This window comes from Squalius cephalus (assembly GCF_949319135.1).
Source record: "Squalius cephalus genome assembly, chromosome: 6".
Taxonomy (NCBI): Eukaryota; Metazoa; Chordata; class Actinopteri; order Cypriniformes; family Leuciscidae; genus Squalius; species Squalius cephalus.
The window spans coordinates 8,554,239-8,576,309 of NC_137127.1; the positions used below are offsets into that span (position 1 = coordinate 8,554,239).

The window sequence follows — 22,071 nt, forward strand, 5'->3', positions numbered from 1 at the left end:
AACTATTATGAACACATTTAATATTGCTTTATATTTTGAAATGTAAAATAAATATCTATAGCAAAAGAAAAAGCAATGCTTTAACAAAACAAATAAAACATGCATGCAGGGGTTAAAGTGAAAAAAAATCCTGAGCCTGAAATTTTCTTGAGGGGGGGGGGGGCTTCATTGGCACCATTTATTTTCAAGCATGTTAATGGCATATTTTTATGAATGAAGACCAGTATCACTGATATAGCTACTTATGTCTCGATGAAAATGTATTTTTCCAAAATTTGAAACATTTATTAGGCTTAAAAAAATATAACAACTTTTAATTTAAGTGAACTTAAAACAATCCTCACTTAAACCCATAATAAATGTCATATTTACCTGTACCTTTCCTGTCTAACCGATGTGAATTATATAGAAATTGAATACGTTTATAAAACAGTTCGCACTGCATAAATTATAAATGAAAAATAGGTTAATCCTTAAGCGTTGAGCAGTTAGTAATTTTCTCTGTTCCCATTGTTCTTTGGTTAACTTTACTAACAGAGAGAATTGCTGTCACTTTAATACCCGCCGCTGCTGACAGGATCTCATTCTCTACTCTTTACTTCCATTTAAGATTGTATTTAACTCATTTGACTGTTCTTGTGAAGATACTCGACAAAACTGACATTTTGGCATAAATGTGTGTGTTATCGTTCAAGCGCGAAAGAGAACTCGATGGCGCGCTGTCGACTGCGATCCTGGCGCGCGTCTTTCTATGTGTGTGTGTGTGTGTGTGTGTGTCAGTGTGTTTCAGGAGGACATTCATTCACTGACAGCGCGTTGTCTTTTATCTTCTCGCGCATTGATAGTTTAAAACATTTGCGTGAAGGAGAGCATGATCATATAACCCAAAGGATGACAGAAAGAACGGACGCTTCAATAAATATTTAAACACGTTAAAGCTGGACAAAAATTAATCGCATGCGTTTACGTTGTCATGCATTGCTGACAGAAAATGCTGCGGTTTAAAGTGGACTCGTTTTCATGGTAGGCCTACACAGAATGTTTTTGTTTTTTTGTAAGCTACACAGAATATTTAATTAAATATTAAAATTAAATAAGTCTGAAGTTACCAAGCAGCAGTTAGCGTTAGCTAAGTTATCAACAGGTGTAGACAGAAAATATGATTATCCTGACCTGAGCTAATTTACTGAATCAACCAACTCACATCTCCTTTCTTTCTTTTCATCCATGATGACATTAAAGTCACTGTTGTTGTTTCTGGCGTTTCATCACTGTCTGTGCCGCAACCGCTGCTTGCTCATTAGAACATTCAGTGAGCTTTTACACAGGCTCGGTCCTGCTCCTCCGTGGCAATGACTGCGTGCGGTTAAACATAACAAACGAATTTGAGTGGGGGTGGGGGTGGGGGGGACAACGGGATTTTGGAAAGTGTCCCCATAGGAAATTACGCCCGTGGGTAGGGCATCATCCCCAAGTTTCATGAACTAGCGCTCCTTTCACCGACAACATATAAATCTCAATCACACTGGCCCTCATTTATCATTCTTGCGTAGAAACGGGCGTATATTGGCGTAAGATTATGCTTACACTCCTCTCATCGCCTGATTTATGAAGCTGTGCGTACCTTTGAAATCCAGGTGTACGCGGCTGAAAACGATCGTCATTAGAATAACACGCCCCTATATATTCAAGTCTTCGCCTCCCCCACGCCCTCATTTTACGCCATGGACACACGGAAGACGGCAAAGAAGATAAACATCTTTGAGAAAGAGAAAGCGAAACCAGGAAGTGGAAAGAAACCAAATTGATTTCTAGATTTTTATTATTAATGACGCTTATTGTTATTTAGAAGAAGAATGTCGTTATTATTATTATTTGTATTATTATTATTATTATTATTATTTAAAAGAAGAAGAATGTCATTTTTATTATTTTGTAAGTCTAAATTATTTTTTTGGTCATTGAAAGCCTTTCATTACTAAACCCAGTCCGTGCACATCTGCCGGGCCTAACCCTGGCCTAACCATCGTTTCAAAGAATAGTACAACGGCGAGCGCGTCGAGTATAAACGCCTCGTCCGTTTGGGGAGGTGCGCGCGCAGTCTGCGGAGACTCGCGCTGCGGAGCCAGGCGAAAGTATAAACAAGGCTTGAAACGTCAGGTAAAGCGCACAGGCTCGCAACTGAAGGAATACATATGCCTACAAATCAAATGCTTTGGTAAAATCACACAAATTAAACATTGAAGTCCATGTTGCACAAAAATAAACACTGAAGTTTATAATTACTATGTTGTTGTTTTTTTTACAGTGGGTCATAATATATCATATCTTTTAGTTTGTCAGTGCGTTTTGTGGTGTTAGGAATTGTTTTTCTGCGCATTCCCGCACTCAAAACGTGCGTACACCACCTCCTGAGCTGGCGTAGGATTTGAGCGTGCCGTACGCCAACGTCCATATTAATAAATCTCAAAGTCACCGTGGTTTTGGGTGTACGCCAGGTGTACGCTGGAAATTTGGTGTACGCACTTTTGATAAATGAGGGCCACTGTGTTGCCAGGCCCCGCCCTGCTCCGCTTCTGATAGGCTTGTAACGTTAGTAAGAGCTGCGTTCCTTTCATATGATTGGTAGGTGAAATCAATTGACTCGAAAATATTAAACCGCATGCAAGTTACAATTTTTTTTTTTTTTTTCTTCCTCACGGCCGCACGCCGGAGATCCGGCACGGTGCCGGAATACTTTAAGCCCTGTGCATGTTATGCAGAAGGGTGCAGGCTTTTGAGTTTTATATTCAGAAGACATAGGACACCAAAAACAAAGTACAAACACATGGTCAAACAAAAAAAAGTATACAATTAAACAAATATACAAATTATATACCCAGTGCTTTAATTTCAGTAATGTCGGCATTACTGTTCAGGAGTAATATGGGCTAAAAAGACATCTAATAAAGTCAGATTTAAAATAACACTGCATAGTTTATCATAGATAGATTAAAGCTTATAAAAGCCAAAATTATTAATTCAAGAGCTGCGACTGATTTTCTCTTTGCCTTTTGTTGTTTGATTCACATTAATGGAGCAATCGTCAGCAGGTTTATTAGACTGCTGCCCCTTTAAAGGTGCTCTAGGTAACTTTTTAACCTTAAAGCTACACTGTGTGATTTTTACCCCCATCTAGTGGTGAAATTGTATATGACTACCCAGTGAATATTAATTTCTGTTCCTCTCAATTCCGAGGGCGTTTTAACTCCTACGGTGGCCGTATTATTCCAAGATTAACATAGCTTCCAGTTCGACTTCGTCCATGACAATAATAAACAATACGTCTAAAATGAATAAAACTACAGGACAGATGTCAGGAGGTAAACGTCACCCTTGGAAGCGGCTATCCCAGCATAATCAGATTAGGCTAACGTTACAATGTGTACAAAGTAAAAGCAATTAAAAATAACAAAAATGTACATTGTCCTTTTTTTATATAGCTTAAAAAATTGCGTCTTTAAAACTATTCATCACCTGTGATCCGTCGCAGCACAGATTTATGTTACAAGGTAAACAATACTTTTTCACCATTGACGCAAGGATGAAGTTATACTAGAGGTCGATCTGGCGTTATGCACAACCATGCTATGGTTAGACAAGCTTCGAATAAATAAATAAATAATAATAATAATAATAAAACTTCGAATTTACACAAATGAATTACAACAGGCTGAATTACCTGTTGAGAAGAAAGCAGGCAACCTCGGCGTCCGTTTTAAAATCTTTTCTCCTCATGAGCTCTTTCCATCTGGGAAAAGTTACTCCAATATTGACTATGGTCTTGCTGATTTGTCTGTCGCGTTGACATTTTAATTCTCTCTTTCAAATGTGAGCACGCACGCACGCACACACACACACACACACACACACACCACACTATCTTTCAAATCTGCCGGCACTCGCGAGCTCACGAGTAATCTCCCCCTCGCATTCGTCACGGTGTCACTGAGTGAAAAACGCAAAAGGCGAAGCTTGAATTTACAGGCATGTCCCTCTTTGGCTAATGTAGTTTCAAGATGGAGGGGCAACATGGCGACCGGCATTCGAACCCCTCACCCGTATGTACTTTCAATGGCAGATTATAAACTTAAGAGAATACTTTATTACTTGAAAGAAGTAAATATATATTAATGAGCACATATATTTTTGAAAGAACGAAAGAAGTGTTTTTTGCTAAGAATCAACTAAAAAAGTTACACAGTGTAGCTTTAACTGAACAGCTTCGGAGTCAGTGGAATGGTTATATTACTTATTTCGGGTTGAATGGTGGTGGTTTCGCACCCCCCTGGTGCCCGAGAGCGGAAAAAACTCACTTGCAACTTTGGGACGCGGGTCGGTGTCAGGAAGTATCGCGTGATATCAGGTCTCGCGATGTAACGAATTGCTTGACGGCACTGCACACGTACACGCCCCTATTCAAGCACCGGCGGGCTAGCTATAAGCAAAGGGCATCGATAGATTGAGTTATGGCTGAGGCTGAGCCTGTAAAAAAGAAGCAGAAAGCTAGGAAATCTTTGTTGGAGGACCAACGAAAGAGGAAACGGGAGACTGACCGAGCAAGAAGTCAGACTCGAGTAAATATATCGGACCGGCTTTTTCAGAATGGTGAGAACTGAGAGAAACAGAAGCCTGCAAAACGGATGCTGATCCTGCTGTTGCACTTGTAAGTTAAGTATCTTTGGAATAAACTGTGTTTAATATTTAAATTTCAAGTAATTGTGACCTCAGGATGTTTGCTATTGTCTGTAAAGGTTTTTATTATGATCGCTGTCTGTTAGGGGCTTACTAGTACGCTAGATACTATAACTTTGATGTTAGCATTGTCATAGCAAACACGTTTGATTTCTGTAGTTGTTTGGCCGTTCCTCTGTCGGTTTTATTTGTGTAACTTACACTTTTATTTTATGTCACTAAGTCAACGCGTCTGATAGTAGGCAATATCAGACGCGCAAAATGTTGCACATATCATGATCGAGCTAGAAAAAACGTTCTGATGTTTTCTTAGACAAGCAAAGGTAAACCATCATTCTACAAGATGAACTTATAGACCTTGCTAATATAACTTTAGACAAATATTAGCCTCCGATATATATATATTTTTTATGCTCATGCCCATTCTCCCAAAAACAAACAAACAAACAAACACGAAAGCAGTAGTTCGCCTCGTTCATATCGTTCGTTCCCGGTAAAAAATACTAGTATGCATGACAACACAATAAATAAAAAAATCGCCATCAGTTGGAAAGAAAGTATTGCTTTACTTGCCTCGGTAGACATAACTGGTTTTGAAATAGCCGGTTCCTCTGCTCAGCTAGGTTGACAGCTGATCAGCTGGGTTGCTCGTAAGGGGGGAGGGACAACAGTTCGTTTTTACGACAGAGTGTTTGAAAGCATTATACTACCAGACACTAGGGGGAGCTCGTAGAGAAAAAACACTCAGACTTGCATAGTGTCCCTTTAAGACCAAATGCAGATCTAATCATTATTACGCATCATATTTTCTCCCAACTATTAACGCCCATTTAAGACATAAACTGTATTTAAGTGAATAAACTGTTAAAAGTGAATCTCCAAGACAGCCATTTTGACATATTTGATCGTTTAGATGTGCACACGAAGCCCAAAATATACGTTGCTTGACTCGGTAGTTGAACTTTTCTATTGTAAAACAGTCAAATATAAAAAAAAAAATTCTACTTACATTTTACCAGGCATTCGTTAACTTATTTAATCATTTTGACATTGCTAGACCGCTGAACTTTTAGTCTTCCTAACAACAAACAGAGCTTTGCGTAATGTAGTGCATCAGAGCAGCATCAATAATAATATCAAGTGAATCTCTTATTTGCATCTTAAGTTTATTGCCAATAATAATGACAGGTTTGCGAACGTGAACTCGGTGAGCTCGCGCAAAACACATCTTCAGCACAGCGACTCATTTAAACGCCTCTGATTGGCCGATGTGATCAACAGACATGTCTGTGATTGGCTACAATGCTCAACGCTGCAAAAGCACGCCAAAAGTACCTTCAATGCAAAGGGAAAAATATAAATAAAAATGTAGGCTAATATGCACTGTTCATGATTAGGTAATCGCGGCCGCTGTAATCTTATTCACATTTGTTTTTCTGATTAATTGCTTTGCTCAGTGAGAAAGACAATTGAACAAAATATTCGGGGCTTTACTAAAAACCAGCCCTAGCGCTGCCCCTCAATATATTTTTTATTAAGCTGTTCTTGTCTTTACTAAAATCAGAATTAGGCTAATCAAAGGGAAGAGTGCTCTTACAAATCACGAGGGAGCGATTTGACCGCTGATTTTGGCTAACGTAATAGACTCGCTGTTTTTGCTGATGCTGAATCGTCTTTAGCATACAATACATTCATTACAAAAGTAACTTTAAGTTAAACGTGTGTTTAAACTACACCTGGGGAAACTCACTTCACCTTCAGAGGCTCTGTCAGGGGCAGCTCAGTCTAGTCGGGTTGCAGGACCACCGCACCGAAGCAGACTTGCTGTGTGTGTGAGCCAGACTGAGCGAACGCGCTCTGCACGTATGAATCAGGGACGTAACTAAGTATTTGAGGGGCAGGGGGAGGGGCGAATAATACATTTAAAATTAAAAATTAAATTGTTCACTTTGGGTAAATGTATTGGACATAGTGGTGGGTTGTTTTTGTAAGTACAGTTTTTGGATCATCAAAGTTAGGGGGGCAGCTGGGGGGGCAAGGCTCTAGAGTGGGGGGGCACCTGCCCCCCCTTGCCCCCCTGTAGATCCGCCCATGGAGGTGGTCAGCCCAGTCGCTGCCCGTAAGGCTGGCCCTGAGCGCAGCCTTCATGTCCCGATGAAACCGCTCGCAAAGTCCATTGCTCTGTGGGTTATAGGGTGTGGTATGGTGGACCTTCACCCCCAGGACCTCGGCGACCGCAGTCCGAAACTCCGATGTGAACTGTGGACCTCGGTCCGAGGAGAGGTCGGACGGTATGCCGAAATGGGCCACCCAAACCATAATGAACGCCCGGGCCACTTCAGCTGATGTAGTGGAGGACAGGGGAACCACTTCTGGCCACCTGGTGGTCCTGTCCACCATGGTGAGGAGGTAGGTGTAACCACAGGAGGGGGGAAGTGGGCCCACCACATTCACATGATCAAAACGCCTCTCTGGCACTTTGAAGGGTGCCAAGGGGGCCTTGGTATGACGAGTCACCTTTGTGCGCTGGCACGCCACACAGGCAGCAGCCCAAGCCCTGACGTCCCTCCGCAGGCTCGGCCAGACAAACTTGGCCCCCACCAGCTTGGTAGAGGCCTTCACCCCCGGGTGGGAAAGGCCGTGGATGACGTCAAAAACCTTATGCCTCCAGCCAGCACGTACCATGGGGCGCGGTTGGCCAATGGAGACATCGCAGAGGAGTGTAGCGTTGGCCGTGTCAAACACTACATCTTCCATGAGCAGCGCCGTGGGGGCCGTCCTGTAGGCTTGCAGCTCAGAGTCCGCGGTCTGATCCTCAGCCATGGCCGCATAGTCGAGGCCCAAGTGGACAGAACCAGTGACCGCCCGGGAGAGGCAGTCAGCGACGAAATTGTCTTTGCCAGCCACGTGCTGAATGTCAGTGGTGTACTCGGAGATGGCAGCGAGCTGACGCTGCTGTTGACCAGACCATGGCTCCGAAGACTTGGCCATGGCAAACGTCAGCGGCTTGTGGTCAACAAAAGCTGTGAACCGCCGGCCCTCCAACAGGAAACGGAAATTGCGGGTGGCGAGGAAAAGACCCAGGAGCTCCCTGTCGAAGGCACTGTATTTCCTCTCGTTGTCACGGAGCTTCCTGCTGAAAAAGGCCAGCGGCTGCCAAGCTCCAAAACTGCAAGGCTGGCGACACTGCTTGGCCTTGGCCCCAAACCTGGAATGATAATAACACCACCCGTCCTCACGCTGTCGGCGGGCCATCACAGCAGCTGCGGTGTCCGGGTCGTCCTCTGTCGGTGGAAGTGGGGCAGACGTGCACTGAGGGGGCAGCAGCGCATGGACAAACTGCTGCCGGTTGGCGAGGAAAATCCTGTCTGCCTCCACAGCCAGCGCCCAGTAGTCTCTGGAGGAAGGGAGGGGGAGCTGGCCAGTGCGGTGCACATGGGTGCTGGAAGCTGCCACAGGAAAATGTGGGCGAAGAGGAACGAGGGATCAGCCGCGCCCAGCACAGCCAGCATCCTTTCCATTAACTCGGACGGCTTGCTATCGCCAAGGCCGTTCAGGGACAGCAGGCGGTCTGCCTTCTCCAGCTCCGACAGTTCAAAGAGGTTCAACAGGAATGTTTTGAGTGCGTCGTACTTGCCGTCAGACGGAGGAGTCTCTAACAGCGCCATAGCCCTGGCTGTTGTCGAGGCATCTGAGGCCGCTACCACGTGGAAATACTTTGTAACGTCCTGTGTTATTCCTCTCAGCTGGAACTGGGCCTCGATGTGTTGAAACCACGGCCGTGGATTGTGCTGCCAAAAGTCCGGTAACTTGATGGTGGCAGCGTAGATAGCGCCAACATTAGCCGCGCCGCTAGCACTTTCACCACCGTCGTTGTGTGACATAATTCGTTGTGTGACATAATTGTGCAATAATTGAGGAGACAAGAGACGGAGATGCGTCAAGTCAGCTTTACTCTCCACTTCAGTATAACTAATACACTGTACAGCGAGTGAGGTCAAAACAGCCATACAACGTTAACCCGGAACTCGTATATCATAACATCTCTCCCTTAAAGGTACAGTCCCTTGGTGAATGTCCCTCCTTCAGTCTTATTTGTGGGTCACCACAGTGTAATTGATTTGTATCAGTCATGCATGGAAACAAAGAATAATTGTTATCGTTTGTTGGTAGTGCAGCTGGCTCTTGTCCACACTAGGTGGAGTGTCATAGATCTCCTGACCATCTCTACTGGGTGGGCCTTTCATTGCCATTGGAGGAGTATCATAAACCTGTGGCCCAGAGAAAAAGGAACAGGGTCAGAAAGACATAAAACTAATTTACTAGTTAAATAAATGAATTAAATACACAATTAAGACAGAAGATCATGTCAGTATAATGACATAGTTAATAGAATAAATTTGACCCTTTGCTTGGCTCCTGTCGTGCTGTGTGGAATACTGTTTGGATTGAAACTTGGCCTTTGGTCTTGTAGGATCCTGTTCTTCTTGGGTCACTGGAGTCTGTATGTTGGTGTCCTGACGGTCACCTCCATGAGTGTGCACCGCTATCACAATGTCATCAAGTCAAGGGTCACTAACAGGAAGCTACTGCACAGACTGGAAAGACGACACAGACGCCTTCATCTGACTGGCATCTGGATTCTAGCCTTTGTTTTTGCCAAAAAACACAAAAAGAGAAGGATGGATGGCAAAGATGTCAGAGGACAATGGAGTCACGGTCTATAGTAGTGGCTGTTTTGCTTCTTGAGATCCTGTTGGGGTTCGTCATTCCATTTTTGATCATGTTAACATGTTATCTCTGGTTGCACAAAGGCTTGAGTGAAAAAGCCAAGAGCTCAGTCTAACTAAAGCTCCACAGGACCAGAAACCCAGAAATCAGGGGGCAAACGTTAAGACTTACAAGAAGAGACTTCTGGTCAGCATCGTTGTGGCTTTCTTTCTGTCTTGGAAAATATTCTAAAATGTATCAGAAAGAAATAATTCTCCCTACTGTTCTTGTGTGTTTTGCAGTAGATGAACACATGCTGTTGATGGAGAAACAATATTCAACATTCATCTGACTGCAGTTCATACATGCATTCATTCATATATGATCCAAAAATTATTGATTTGGTCTCATGAGAGACCAAAGTATCCCAGAGTATGGATTACCAGAATTCTATATTTTGGTAATATGGGCCTTGGAAAAAACTAGCTGCATTTAGTTCTAGTTCAAATTGAAGACAATGTACTTACTTTTTTGCATACATATGCCAAAACGCATGCAATTTGTTAAAATCAATAAGAAACGCAAATATGTTGTGAACCAGAAACTAATTGTTTTGAGAGACTAACTCATTCGAGAATTGAGCCAAAGTGATTGAGAAAAACTGCAAAACTTAGAATTAAGAACATCCTATAAGTAGTGATATATTACCATGGTGTTATATATTATTATGAGCTTAATAAGACGATTTTTAATATATTTTATTTAAAAAATAAGCATATGAGGTAAATGTTTGCAGCTTGCAAAAGGGGCTTCATTAAGAGTAAAAGGAAGAACAAAAGAGGGAGAAACATCTGAAAACCACAAACCACAAGAATACAGCTATTTTACAAATAAGCTAAAAATAATGCAAACAGAAGGCTTCAACAAAATCATATACCATCGATTAACAACCAACAATAATGTACAGTATGTGAAAAATGTTAACCTATTCTATTACACCCAATAAACAAAATAATGAACGTTTAAAATAGCATCATATGACCCCTTTAAGGGTGAAGTGTGAGTTTATATTGTTGTCCCTGTATCTTTTATTTTAATTGCATTGTTTGGTTTAGATGAACATATATATAGCGAGTCAAAGGGGAGCTTTAATGAATAATTTTTTTCCCTTGATTGAGATAAAAGCAAAGCTGTGGTTTTAGTTTACAGAAGTGGGAGGAGTCGACATAGCCCCTGTTCTTCAAGCAGTCATAACTTACATTCAGCATTTTCCAGACCAAAAAATATTTTGATCATGATGGAGGTCAACTTAAGCTTCTATTCCACATCTAACAACACTGCTGTGGGTTCAGAACAGATTGCTCCTGCTGTAGTTCTGGGTTTGTGCTGTTTGGTGGGCTTGCCAAGCAACATCGCTGTAATCATCAGCATTGCTCGTGAGTGGAACAAAAATTTTAGCTTTACCTTAAGCCTAATGCTAATCCTTGCTGTCTCTGATGCTTTGACCCTTTGCTTGGCTCCTGTCGTGCTGTGTGGAATACTGTTTGGATGGAAACTTGGCCTTTGGTCTTGTAGGATCCTGTTCTTCTTGGGTCACTGGAGTCTGTATGTTGGTGTCCTGACGGTCACCTCCATGAGTGTGCACCGCTATCACAATGTCATCAAGTCAAGGGTCACTAACAGGAAGCTACTGCACAGACTGGAAAGACGACACAGACGCCTTCATCTGACTGGCATCTGGATTCTAGCCTTTGTTTTTGCCCTACCAATATTTTTCACTCAAGGACTCAAAGACAAGGATGGATTGCAAAGATGTCAGAGGACAATGGAGTCACGGTCTGTAGTATTGGCTGTTTTGCTTCTTGAGATCCTGTTTGGGTTCGTTATTCCATTTTTGATCATGTTAACATGTTATCTCTGGTTGCACAAAGGCTTGAGCCAAAAAGCCAAGAGCTCCAGTCTAACTAAAGCTCCACAGGACCAGAAACCCAGAAATCAGGGGGCAAACGTGAAGACTTACAAGAAGAGACTTGTGGTCAGCATCGTTGTGGCTTTCTTTCTGTTTTGGACTCCTGTTCACATCATCAGTGTGATTGATATAGTTACTACTCTGACTAAAACATCTCATCCAGATGTTTCTGCCCGACTGAAGTCCTTCCGTAGAGTTTATGGTGATACAATCAAGACTCTGGCTTTGCTAAACTGCTGTCTGGATCCTTTTCTCTATGCCGTCTGTTCAGGAAATATTCTAAAATGTATCAGAAAGAAATGATTCAAAATTTCTGATTGGATTATTTACTTCCATGTTTTAAAGACTCCCTGTTTCCTCATTGCTGTTCTTGTGTGGTTTGCTGTAGATGAACACATGCTGTTGATGGAGAAACAAAATTCAACATTCTTCTGACTGCATTTCATTTACACGCATCCATTTATACATACTGTCATATTTATCAACATGAATAGAGTAAGTATAACATTGTAAATAATCACATCGAGAAAGAGATTTTTTTATTATTTCTTAATGATCACTGTCACAATTTGTGAAAAGATGACAAAATTGAAACCTATTAAGCACATAATTAATAAAAACAGTGTGATAAATATGCAATCAATATCTGTAAAATAAGTAATTAGCCAAATTTGATTAAATGTAGGGTTGCAAAATCCAGCAAATGTGTGATATTCTAGTACATGTCCTACAAAACTTTATACTGCTCTGATATAATATACTGAATATTATACTGCTCTGACCATTATTGGCATTGTTGTAAAGTTTTCACATCTGTTCTGTTTAACACCTGAAGGGTGACCTCCTTGAGTGTCCTGATGTTTGATGAGGCGTGTGTTGCTCAACTTGTCTCTGCAAAATCCCCCACAGGTGCCCATAGTGTTAGGTCAGGTGAAATACATGTCCATTGAAGGATTGTCACTAGGGAATGAATAGAGTCATTGTCATGCTTAAAAAGTGCTGAACAACACTGGGAATAAGGAGAATGAGAATTGTGAATTAATGTCACCTTTAATTTAGCACAACTCCTCACTCCTTCAGCACTCATTCATCCCTATATAAGAACTTAGCTACCACTGTGGGGACTAGGCACTTCTCACTGCACTGCTCCCCCTTGCAATGTAATACGTCTTGGATGCTGTTAGATCCAAAATTATCTGTATGGAGTATGGATTACCAGAAGTCTATTTTTGGTAATATGGGCCTGGGAAAATTAGTTTCTATGTCTAAATGGAAAATGTTTTAAGGAGGTTATGTTGCTTTGTTTGGCTAGGTGTTAGTTCCTGTGCGGACATCAACAATGCATTTCACTTCTGCATGTTGCGACCTGCAGTGTGATGTGTGTGATATGAAACAGTCACTCTTCTCACAGCTTTTACTAGCTCTGAAACATTTCTCCTGCGCTTTTCTTAGCAAACAAAAATCTCTCATGAAATGAAAGCTTAAATTGAAGCCCTGATTGTTTCAGGGATTTGTCAAAAGACCATTATTTTTGAGTTTCTCTGTTACTTTTGCTTTGGTAATCCTCTTGTACCAGTATCCTCTTTTGTGCAAAAAAATAAGTCTTCTGACAGTTCTCTCTCAAGTGGTTTCATTGTTGTCAGTATTAAGTATGAGAATGATTCAGTGAGCTATATAACACTTTTAAGTGTCAAGAAATCGTTTAAATGTGTTGGTTCCACATACTCACCTGTTGATTAAAAACTGCCTTCATCTTACTCTAGACATTTTGAGACTTAAAAATGTGTTTTCATTTTTGCAACACAACATAACAATTAAAAGATTCTTATAACACTTTGATAAGAATCTTATTTTCCTGATTAATATTGATGTGCTAGCCTAGAAATAGAGACCCACCCTAGCGGCAGCAAATTTTATTTTGCAGCCAGTGTTGTCTAGCAACTCTCTGTTGGCTTGCGAGCTGGAAAAACCCTGAGCCTGGAAAAAACAAACTCTAGCCACTGTCAGGCCAATCACATCGTGTAAAGAGTCGGTGGGTGGGCTTAACATAATGACGGCAGAGTTGTGACGATTCCACGTGAATTCCCTGCTACTTGAAAACAAAGAAGAGCTGCTGCTGCCGGCGAACAGCAGTCTTTCGAATCGTCTTTGGCTGCGACTCTGGAAGATTTGGAGTTAAGCTTTTCTTTGAGAAAAGAACAAAGAACGGCACTTAAGTCATTCTTAAAAAAGGAAGATGTGTTTGGAGTTTTGCCGACCAGATACGGCAAAAGTTTAATCAATCAACTAGCTCCACTGGTGGGGAAACGCTCTGGTTGGTTGTAGCGCTGTCCTATTGCGTGCAGAGGGAATTTGAAAGACAACCGTTTATTCCGCCCCTCGGATTGAGCCTTGCTAATGGTGTGTTCCCAGACCCAACATCTTGATGTGAGTCTGGCTTGTCAGGCTATTGATATGCCTCATTGGTAAATGATCAAGCAGAGCTCTTGGAACATTATGGGCCCTATCATAAATCTGGTGCATTATGAGCCCTATCATAAATCTGGTGCATTATGGGCCCTATCATAAATCTGGCGCAATGCGGCACCAGGCGCAACGCAAGAGTTTTTTGTTAGTTTCAGCCCGACACAGTTATCTTTTTCACGTCCTGTGCCACATTGTTTAAATAGCAAATGCATTTGCACCTATTTGTGCACCCATGGGTGTGCTCGTCTGAAAACGAGGTTTGTTCGAGCGCATTGTTGGCATGTTGCTATTTTGAGGCAACTGAAATAGACTGCGCCATTGACCAACAAAAGTATTTTGGCGCAGTATTTTTTTATTTTTATTTTAAGGGCACATTAGTAATATGCGCCTATAGGCGGGTGCACAATGCGCGTACACTCTGCTTATTACACACACAGGGTGCACATATATGCAGCAGCACACAAACTAGCCAAGTATAAAAAAAAATAAAAGGATTACAATGTAAAAGATTAATATTGTGTACATAAAGATATGGTGGAATCCAGCTTGTCTCGTAGATGGCCTGCTCACGCGCTTTAACCTTGTGCACGAGCAGATCCGTTTTTAAACTAGCAAAAGTGGATTCGGACACGCCCTAAGTGCACTTGCCCTGTGCGTTTAGACCATGCGCTTAGGTTGTTAAAATAGGGCCCTATATCTTCAAGGAACCCTAATATGTCTTCTGTGTAAGGAGTAACATATGTGTATATAAATTTGTGTGTGTGTATAAATGTGCTGTTAAATTATTGAAGTACCCCTGGTATTTTAATCTAATATTTCATATAAGATCAATATTTTAGTTAAATGGGCTTTGGGCTGGTTGTCTGATTTAAACTGTATATGTTGAGTTAGGGGGTAGGGGGTAGGGGGAGACCAGGGAGTGTTGTAACACATGGGGTCAGTTGCAACACTGTCAGTTTGACAAGTCAGAAAAGAGCTATGGTGATTTCATCAATATCATACACTCGTATCACCCTTTTGAGCTCACTGGATAAGTGGCATGTTACTGTAAGCAACATTGTACATTTTATGACCAAATAAGTATGAAGTAAAAAAATCTTATCAAGATTTATTTATTTCTCCCTAGCAATCATTGTATTGTAGATACAGTTATTTGACTTGCATAATCTAGAACTGTTTCTCTCGTTTAATTTGATGCTTTGCATTCTTGCTAAATTCAAACCCACATGCTAAAAAAGTTAGCTAAGTTATGGCTGTTTGGGGTGGGGATAGTTGAAACAGTTCATTAAAAATGTTACAACCAACCCCTTATGACAATTCCAAATATAGATCACATCCCTTGTTAAGACAAAATCATGTGAGTTTTTTGTTGCACTTTGAGGGATTTGCGGTAAATATGACTCCATCATAGTTTATGCTCATGTCTTATCGGATAAAAACATTGTCCACATCAATTGAGCATGTATTATTTTTTGTGCACATTTGTTGAATTATGTGCATCTCGGCATTTCCATCCAGAGTTTTTATGTGATATCCCAAAAATCACATAAAATAGGTGGATGGCAACATAACTAGTGACTGAACTGTTATGTGACAAGAATACAGTATACAGACAAACACACACACGGCAATAGTTTTTGTGCTAAATTTCAAGTCCTTAAAGAAATACAATACAAAGTTTTTTTGTTACTTTAAATTGTTTACTTTATTCAAAACTGATTATTCTTTGTTCTTCAAAAACATTTTTGCATAAATTTAGATTGTGTGGATCTTATTTCAGCAAATTACCTTTCATTGTTACATCTATCCCCAGCCTGTTGTAACAACGGAACTCTTTGTGTTTGACTAACTCACATAATCTGTGATTGTGTTGTACGTGTCCAAGTGCGTTATATTTGTATCAGACAAATGTGGCTACCATGTATCAAATTTTGAGAAATCTAGCACAAACAACCACTGAGTTTCCGATGCTCAAACAAAAGGTGTTACTTTCATCCCCGGTCTCCCCTAAATGTTTAGTAAAAGGGCTAAATTAAGAGTAGACGGAAGAACAGAAGAGAAAGAAATGTGTGAAAACCACAGACCAGAAAGAACATCAAGAGGAAGAATGCTAGGGTGCATCATGGGCTGATGCACCAATGAAAGGGTGCATCAACATCCTTGATGCCATATAGGACCGAGTCCAAGAGACTTCCTGCAAAATGAGGTTTGGAGAGTGCGATTGACAATGGAGATAACCCTGCAAAAGTTGGTTTGAGTTGTTTTATTTAGCTTGTTGCTTAACTGATTTTATGTGTTGCTACTTTATTATTTTACTGTATCCGCAATAAATTATTAACTGTGAATGTGCAAGACTTCAAATGTATTAGCTGCAATTGGTAAACAAATAGAAGATGAACAAAGTGCAGTTAAGCCTAAAACTATTTGAGCAGAATTTTCTGTACAGCATCATGGGTAATGTAGTATTTCAACACAAATTCCATTTTTAAATAAAGTTATTTAAAAAAATAAGCTGAAATAATGCGAACAGATAACTTCAACAAAATCATATACCATCGATTAACAACTTCGGAGCTCACCAGAGGTCTGTAAAGGTTTATTTGTTATTGTTAAAAAAATTTTGTCGTTTTTGCCTTATATTATGATAGGACAAGTAAGTAGACAGGAAGCAAAGTGGGAGAGAGAAAGAGACGGAGACGGGATCAGGAAAAGTCCACAAGCAAAGACTCAAGCTGTGTCCCAATGTGAAGGCTGCATCCTTCGAAGGACGCACCATGTAGCCTTCGTAGGATTTCCTAATTGCGCAACCAGGTGTTCCTGATCACCGCTCCTAGCGCCAAGCAACGGTGCGAGAGGACAGCTGCCATCCTGATAATTTATTTGATATAATTAAGTAAACAGCTATGGAGCCAGAATTGGCCGTTGTCATTTTTATCTGTTACATTTTTACTGGAGGACATGTATTTTCGGCTTAGCCAAGACCATGGCCAGCTAAATTAAGCTGGTTTGGGCCGGATTACACTTTAAACTGTTCAAGTATTGGGTGTTAACTTACGTAATGTAATGATATATGAAAAGAAAACATACATAGGCCTCTATATATTCAAAGGTTCAAATGTTCACTTATATCTTACCTTGATGCGATTTTGTAGGCAAGTGTATTATTTTTATTATGTACACAAATGGACCATGGTGAACATATTTACACAGGTTTTCAACCCTGTTTGAATATAAAACCCAGTTGAATTTAAAAAAGTCCAGTGCAAACGTTACTCCCGCTCGTCATCGGCAGCTTTCAGTTGCCAGGCAACAAGAATAATTCCTCCATAGGCTAGACCGGTCCGAGCGCTTCAGATGCACCCTTTGATATGGGACGCAGCTGTAGTTAGCAACAATTTGTTAATATTGTGACAATAGGCCTACATTTTGTTACTTTAATTTTCGGAACTACATACTTCGTTAAGTATTCACGTACAAATGTGAAGTAACCTACTGAAGTACTTTTTTCCCTCACAGGACAGCTACACTAAAATTATGTTCTTTTACAATATGATGCATTGTTTTACATTAAACTACACAAAAGTATATAGTTTAAATGTAACAACCTTGAAAATATTCAGAAGTAAAATATATGCAGTAATGCAGTAGTAACCAAATATAAATGCAAAACCATCATAAAAAAACTCTAGCAGCCGTCGATTGAGTCAGCCCTGCAAACCTGTTGGTAGACAACTTAGTGGATAGTGTAAATATGCACTCAAACACTCTGGAGACCATCCCAGGTGATGTCCCACCAGCAGGAGGCCTTCCCAGGGTCTCTATTGTGGAGCCCATCCCGGTCCAGCAGCACCACCAGGGTCTCCCTGCTCAGCTGAATAAAAGTACATCATTTTTTCTTATTTTATGTACTGTACATTTGAATGTTTATGTTGATTTTGATATGTTTAACGTATGTTGGAAAAAGTACTTTTATGTAGCCAAAAAACAAATGATTTTCATTTACCAATTTTATTTAAAAAAAAAAAAAAAAGGTATAGAAGAATTTGTTTCATGTAGAAATTATGACTGTCATTACAAAAATCAACAATGTCCAGAACAATCCATTCTCTTTTATTTACACATTTAAAGTTACATAAAAATAAATAATGTGCAGATTTTATCTTTCCTTTTAAAAAATAAAAGTGAAAAAAGTTAAACAATATGTAGAAAAAAAAAAATTTTCAATCATTCTCTCAAGAAGAAAAAACAGTCTGTCCATCCTCTCCCTTCTTTCCTGTGCTCTCCTCACCTCCCTCTCTAGTTGCATGTCTTCTATGATGGCAGGGGGGTTGGTGCAATGCCCCTAACCCAACACCTCATCCATGAGGACAAACCAGGGCCAAGTTTCAGCAGTGGGTTTCCCACTCACACCCTCTCCTGTCCCAGGACACTTGCAATCCTAAGGCAGAGCAAATTAACCATGGATTGTTAACAACAACAGCACAATAAATTTGTATTAACTTTCTTTGTATTTTTTTTTTTTTTTTTGAAGTTGTCCCATTATTTTTATTATTATTATTATTATTATTATTTGCCTGAATGGGAGTTACCTTCCCCAGCAGACCCATTTTCTCCAGAATTGCTCTAAAAAGCAGAAAAGAGTACTTATGAATAATATTAACACAAGGGTGCAATCTTAACATTATTGCATTGTTAACACTGCAAAATATGATACATCAGGACATGCATACAAAATACTTCAGAAAAACATATTTCTGGATACTCAAATATGGTTAAAACCTTTGTAGACACAGCTTGCGCAACATGACATCATGACTTTGCGTAAACATACACGCCACTTTCAAGTCAAGTGGCGTGTTATTTATACGCATTTTGAGCTTTCCGCGTGTATGTCCACGCGCGTGTATGTGTACGCCGTTAAACGTCAGAGTGATTCCGCGTGTATGTGTACGCCGTTAAATGTCCGAGCGAAACGGAGGAAAATGTATATCTACATCTGGGGAGCAATATATATTTTTTTTTTCCTAGGATGGTAGGGGAACACTCATAAATGGTATTAACCCGAGTGATGGGTAGGTTTAGGGACGCGGTTGGGGTAGGTCATATATATTTATACAGTAATGTAACGTAAATCAACGGCGTTGATAAACACGCTGAAAAGCGATTATGCGTGTTGATAACACGCCAAAAATGGAAATATGAATTGGCGTGTCATACATACGCCATTTCATGAGATCAGTCTGAACCCCATTGCCTTATCTACTGCTTTTCTTATTGTTGTGGGCTTTATAGGGTGAGTGATATTTCTTATAATACACATGTTAGATAGACTAGTGCAAATATTACAAATAGATCGTTAAACTAATATTAGCACAAGTTTAGCCTCAAACCACCTGACAAATGAAACCCCGCAATGATGACAAAAGAGTTATGAAGTTTATAAGAAAGAAAAACATGTGGCTTTTAACTCTGGTTTCGCTATTTGAGTAAATGAAAACATAATACTTACATTTAAATGTGAATTTGCTGTCCACCACCGAACTCTAGTCTCGGCCGTCTTAAAAAAAAAAAAAAAATGCCGTCGTCACTGGCGCGCAATGACTTATGGGGTAGGATAGGGTAGGATAGGCTGCTAAGGATTCTTTTATGTATCCTTCCTTTCACGGGGAAAAGAAGGGTGCATTTGGCGTCGCTTTTGAATCAGGGTAGCCTTCGTCGCACCACGATGACCGACCTTCGAATACGGCCTTCGAAGGATTCAGAATTGAATTGGGACAGCCTTCATTGCGCCGCGGTGACGCAATCGGCCTTCAAATGCGACCTTCGAAATATGCAGACTTTGAATTGGGACATCTTTTGTCGCGCCGCTGTGACGCAATCGGCCTTTAAATGCGGCCAATCGGCCTTCAAATACGGCCTTCGGAGGATGCAGCCTTCACATTGGGACACAGCTTCAAACTCAGGTCGGCCGAAGCACAACATTGTTGTACATCAGCAAGCTGACCACTAGGCCATTGGAACCATGAAGTTGGGGTCAGTTTTGTAAATGTTATATCCTCATTTTTTAAGAAACATGGGGGGAACAGAATCCGATAGGAAACCATCCAGCTTTCGGAATCAGTTCCCCCACCCACATGATGAGAGATTTTGATGTAGTGACTTAAAATATGCTGATTCTATTCTGTGTGGGTATGAAGCTGAACCAGCATCAGTTTGATAAATATTAGAACATAATTGTGTGAGAAACATGGGGGGAACAGCATCCAACAGCAATAGTTTCAGCTGTCAGATTCCGTTCCCCCACCCCCATGACTTTCTTGATGTAGTGGCTTAAACGATGCTGATTTCTATTCTGTGTGGGGATGGAGCTTAACCAGCATCAGTTAGATAAATATTAAAACATAATTGTGTAAGAAACCTAAGGGGGAACAGAATCTGACAAAAAAAACTTTAGCTGTCAGAATCCGTTCCCTCACCCCCATGACTGTCTTTATTTAGTGGCTTAAAAGATGCTGATTCTATTGTGTGTGTGTGTGGATGGAGATAAACCAGTATAAGTTTAAAAATTTATTTTTTGGCGTTATTGCCTTATATCATGATAGGACAAGTAAGCAAAGTGAGAAAGTGAGAAAGAAAAAGAGAGGGGGACGGAATCAGGAAAAGTCCACGAGCCAGGACTCGAGCTTGGCTCGCCCAAAGCACAACAGGGCTATATGGCCTCCCATGGCCATGTCCATATTCTCCTCTTTTTGGGGGATTAGGAACCATGGAAACTAATAATCACAGGGAACTCAAGAGCAAAGCAGAATATGGAAAACAGAACCATAACACAATTAAACTAATCAGAGTAAAATGGACTTTTGCCCTTTGTGTTTTTGGAAGCACTTTGTTTTTAGGGAAGATTGAGATGTGAGCAAAGCTGTGGTTTTGGTTTAGAGAAGTGTGAGGAGTCAACATAGCCCCTGTTCTTCAGCAATCATAGCTCAGATACATTATTTTCCAGACAAGAAAAATTTATTATGGATCTAAGATTGGGCTTCAATTCCACCTCTAACAACACTGTTGTGGGTTCAAAGCAGATTGCTCCTGCTGTAGTTCTGGGTTTGTGCTGTTTGGTGGGCTTGCCAAGCAACATCGCTGTAATCATCAGCATTGCTCGTGAGTGGAACACAAATTTTAGCTTTACCTTAAGCCTAATGCTAAACCTTGCTGTCTCTGATGCTTTGACCCTTTGCTTGGCTCCTGTCGTGCTGTGTGGAATACTGTTTGGATGGAAACTTGGCCTTTGGTCTTGTAGGATCCTGTTCTTCTTGGGTCACTGGAGTCTGTATGTTGGTGTCCTGACGGTCACCTCCATGAGTGTGCACCGCTATCACAATGTCATCAAGTCAAGGGTCACTAACAGGAAGCTACTGCACAGACTGGAAAGACGACACAGACGCCTTCATCTGACTGGCATCTGGATTCTAGCCTTTGTTTTTTCCCTACCAATATTTTTCACTCAAGGACTCAAAGACAAGGATGGATTGCAAAGATGTCAGAGGACAATGGAGTCACGGTCTGTAGTATTGGCTGTTTTGCTTCTTGAGATCCAGTTTGGGTTCGTCATTCCATTTTTGACCATGTTAACATGTTATCTCTGGTTGCACAAAGGCTTGAGCCAAAAAGCCAAGAGCTCCAGTCTAACTAAAGCTCCACAGGACCAGAAACCCAGAAATCAGGGGGCAAACGTGAAGACTTACAAGAAGAGACTTGTGGTCAGCATCGTTGTGGCTTTCTTTCTGTTTTGGACTCCTGTTCACATCATCAATGTGATTGATATAGTTACTACTCTGACTAAAACATCTCATCAAGACGTTTATGCCCGACTGAAGTCCTTCCGTAGAGTTTATGGTGATACAAGCAAGACTCTGGCTTTGCTAAACTGCTGTCTGGATCCTTTTCTCTATGTTTTCTTTTCAAGGAATGTCATAAAGTGTAGTAAGTAGAACCCCCATTGTTTTTCAGTCTGTAGAAAGATGTAGAACATTTATAAAAACAACCCTGTTATGAATTTTTGTAGCTGCAGTATTATTATATTATATTATTTTAATTAACAAATAGTATAGATAATCTCTACCATGCACAATTAACTACAGTTTACGATTATGCACCCTGCTTCCATCCTCTCTCTTTACAGTAATACAAATAAT

General features: G+C 40.7%; 2 protein-coding genes across 2 annotated transcripts; both read left to right on the forward strand.

Annotated features, from left to right (window-relative positions):
* Positions 1 to 10,208: 10,208 nt before the first annotated feature.
* On the forward strand, positions 10,209 to 11,841 carry LOC307160225 (leukotriene B4 receptor 1-like). The gene has a single exon (XM_079874160.1). The coding sequence runs from the start codon at positions 10,739 to 10,741 to the stop codon at positions 11,714 to 11,716; it is 978 nt and encodes a 325-aa protein (XP_079730286.1). The 5' UTR covers positions 10,209 to 10,738; the 3' UTR covers positions 11,717 to 11,841.
* Positions 11,842 to 20,898: 9,057 nt separating this feature from the next.
* Positions 20,899 to 21,867, forward strand: LOC307160557 (C-X-C chemokine receptor type 5-like; the record flags this gene model as incomplete). Its single annotated transcript, XM_079874715.1, has 1 exon — positions 20,899 to 21,867. One exon carries the CDS (start codon positions 20,899 to 20,901, stop codon positions 21,865 to 21,867), a length of 969 nt encoding a protein of 322 aa, XP_079730841.1.
* Between the last annotated feature and the right edge of the window lie 204 nt (positions 21,868 to 22,071).

Coding starts and splice junctions, on each gene's coding strand:
- LOC307160225 (XM_079874160.1), top strand. CDS start 10,739: ATGATGGAGGTCAACTTAAGCTTCTATTCCACATCTAACAACACTGCT.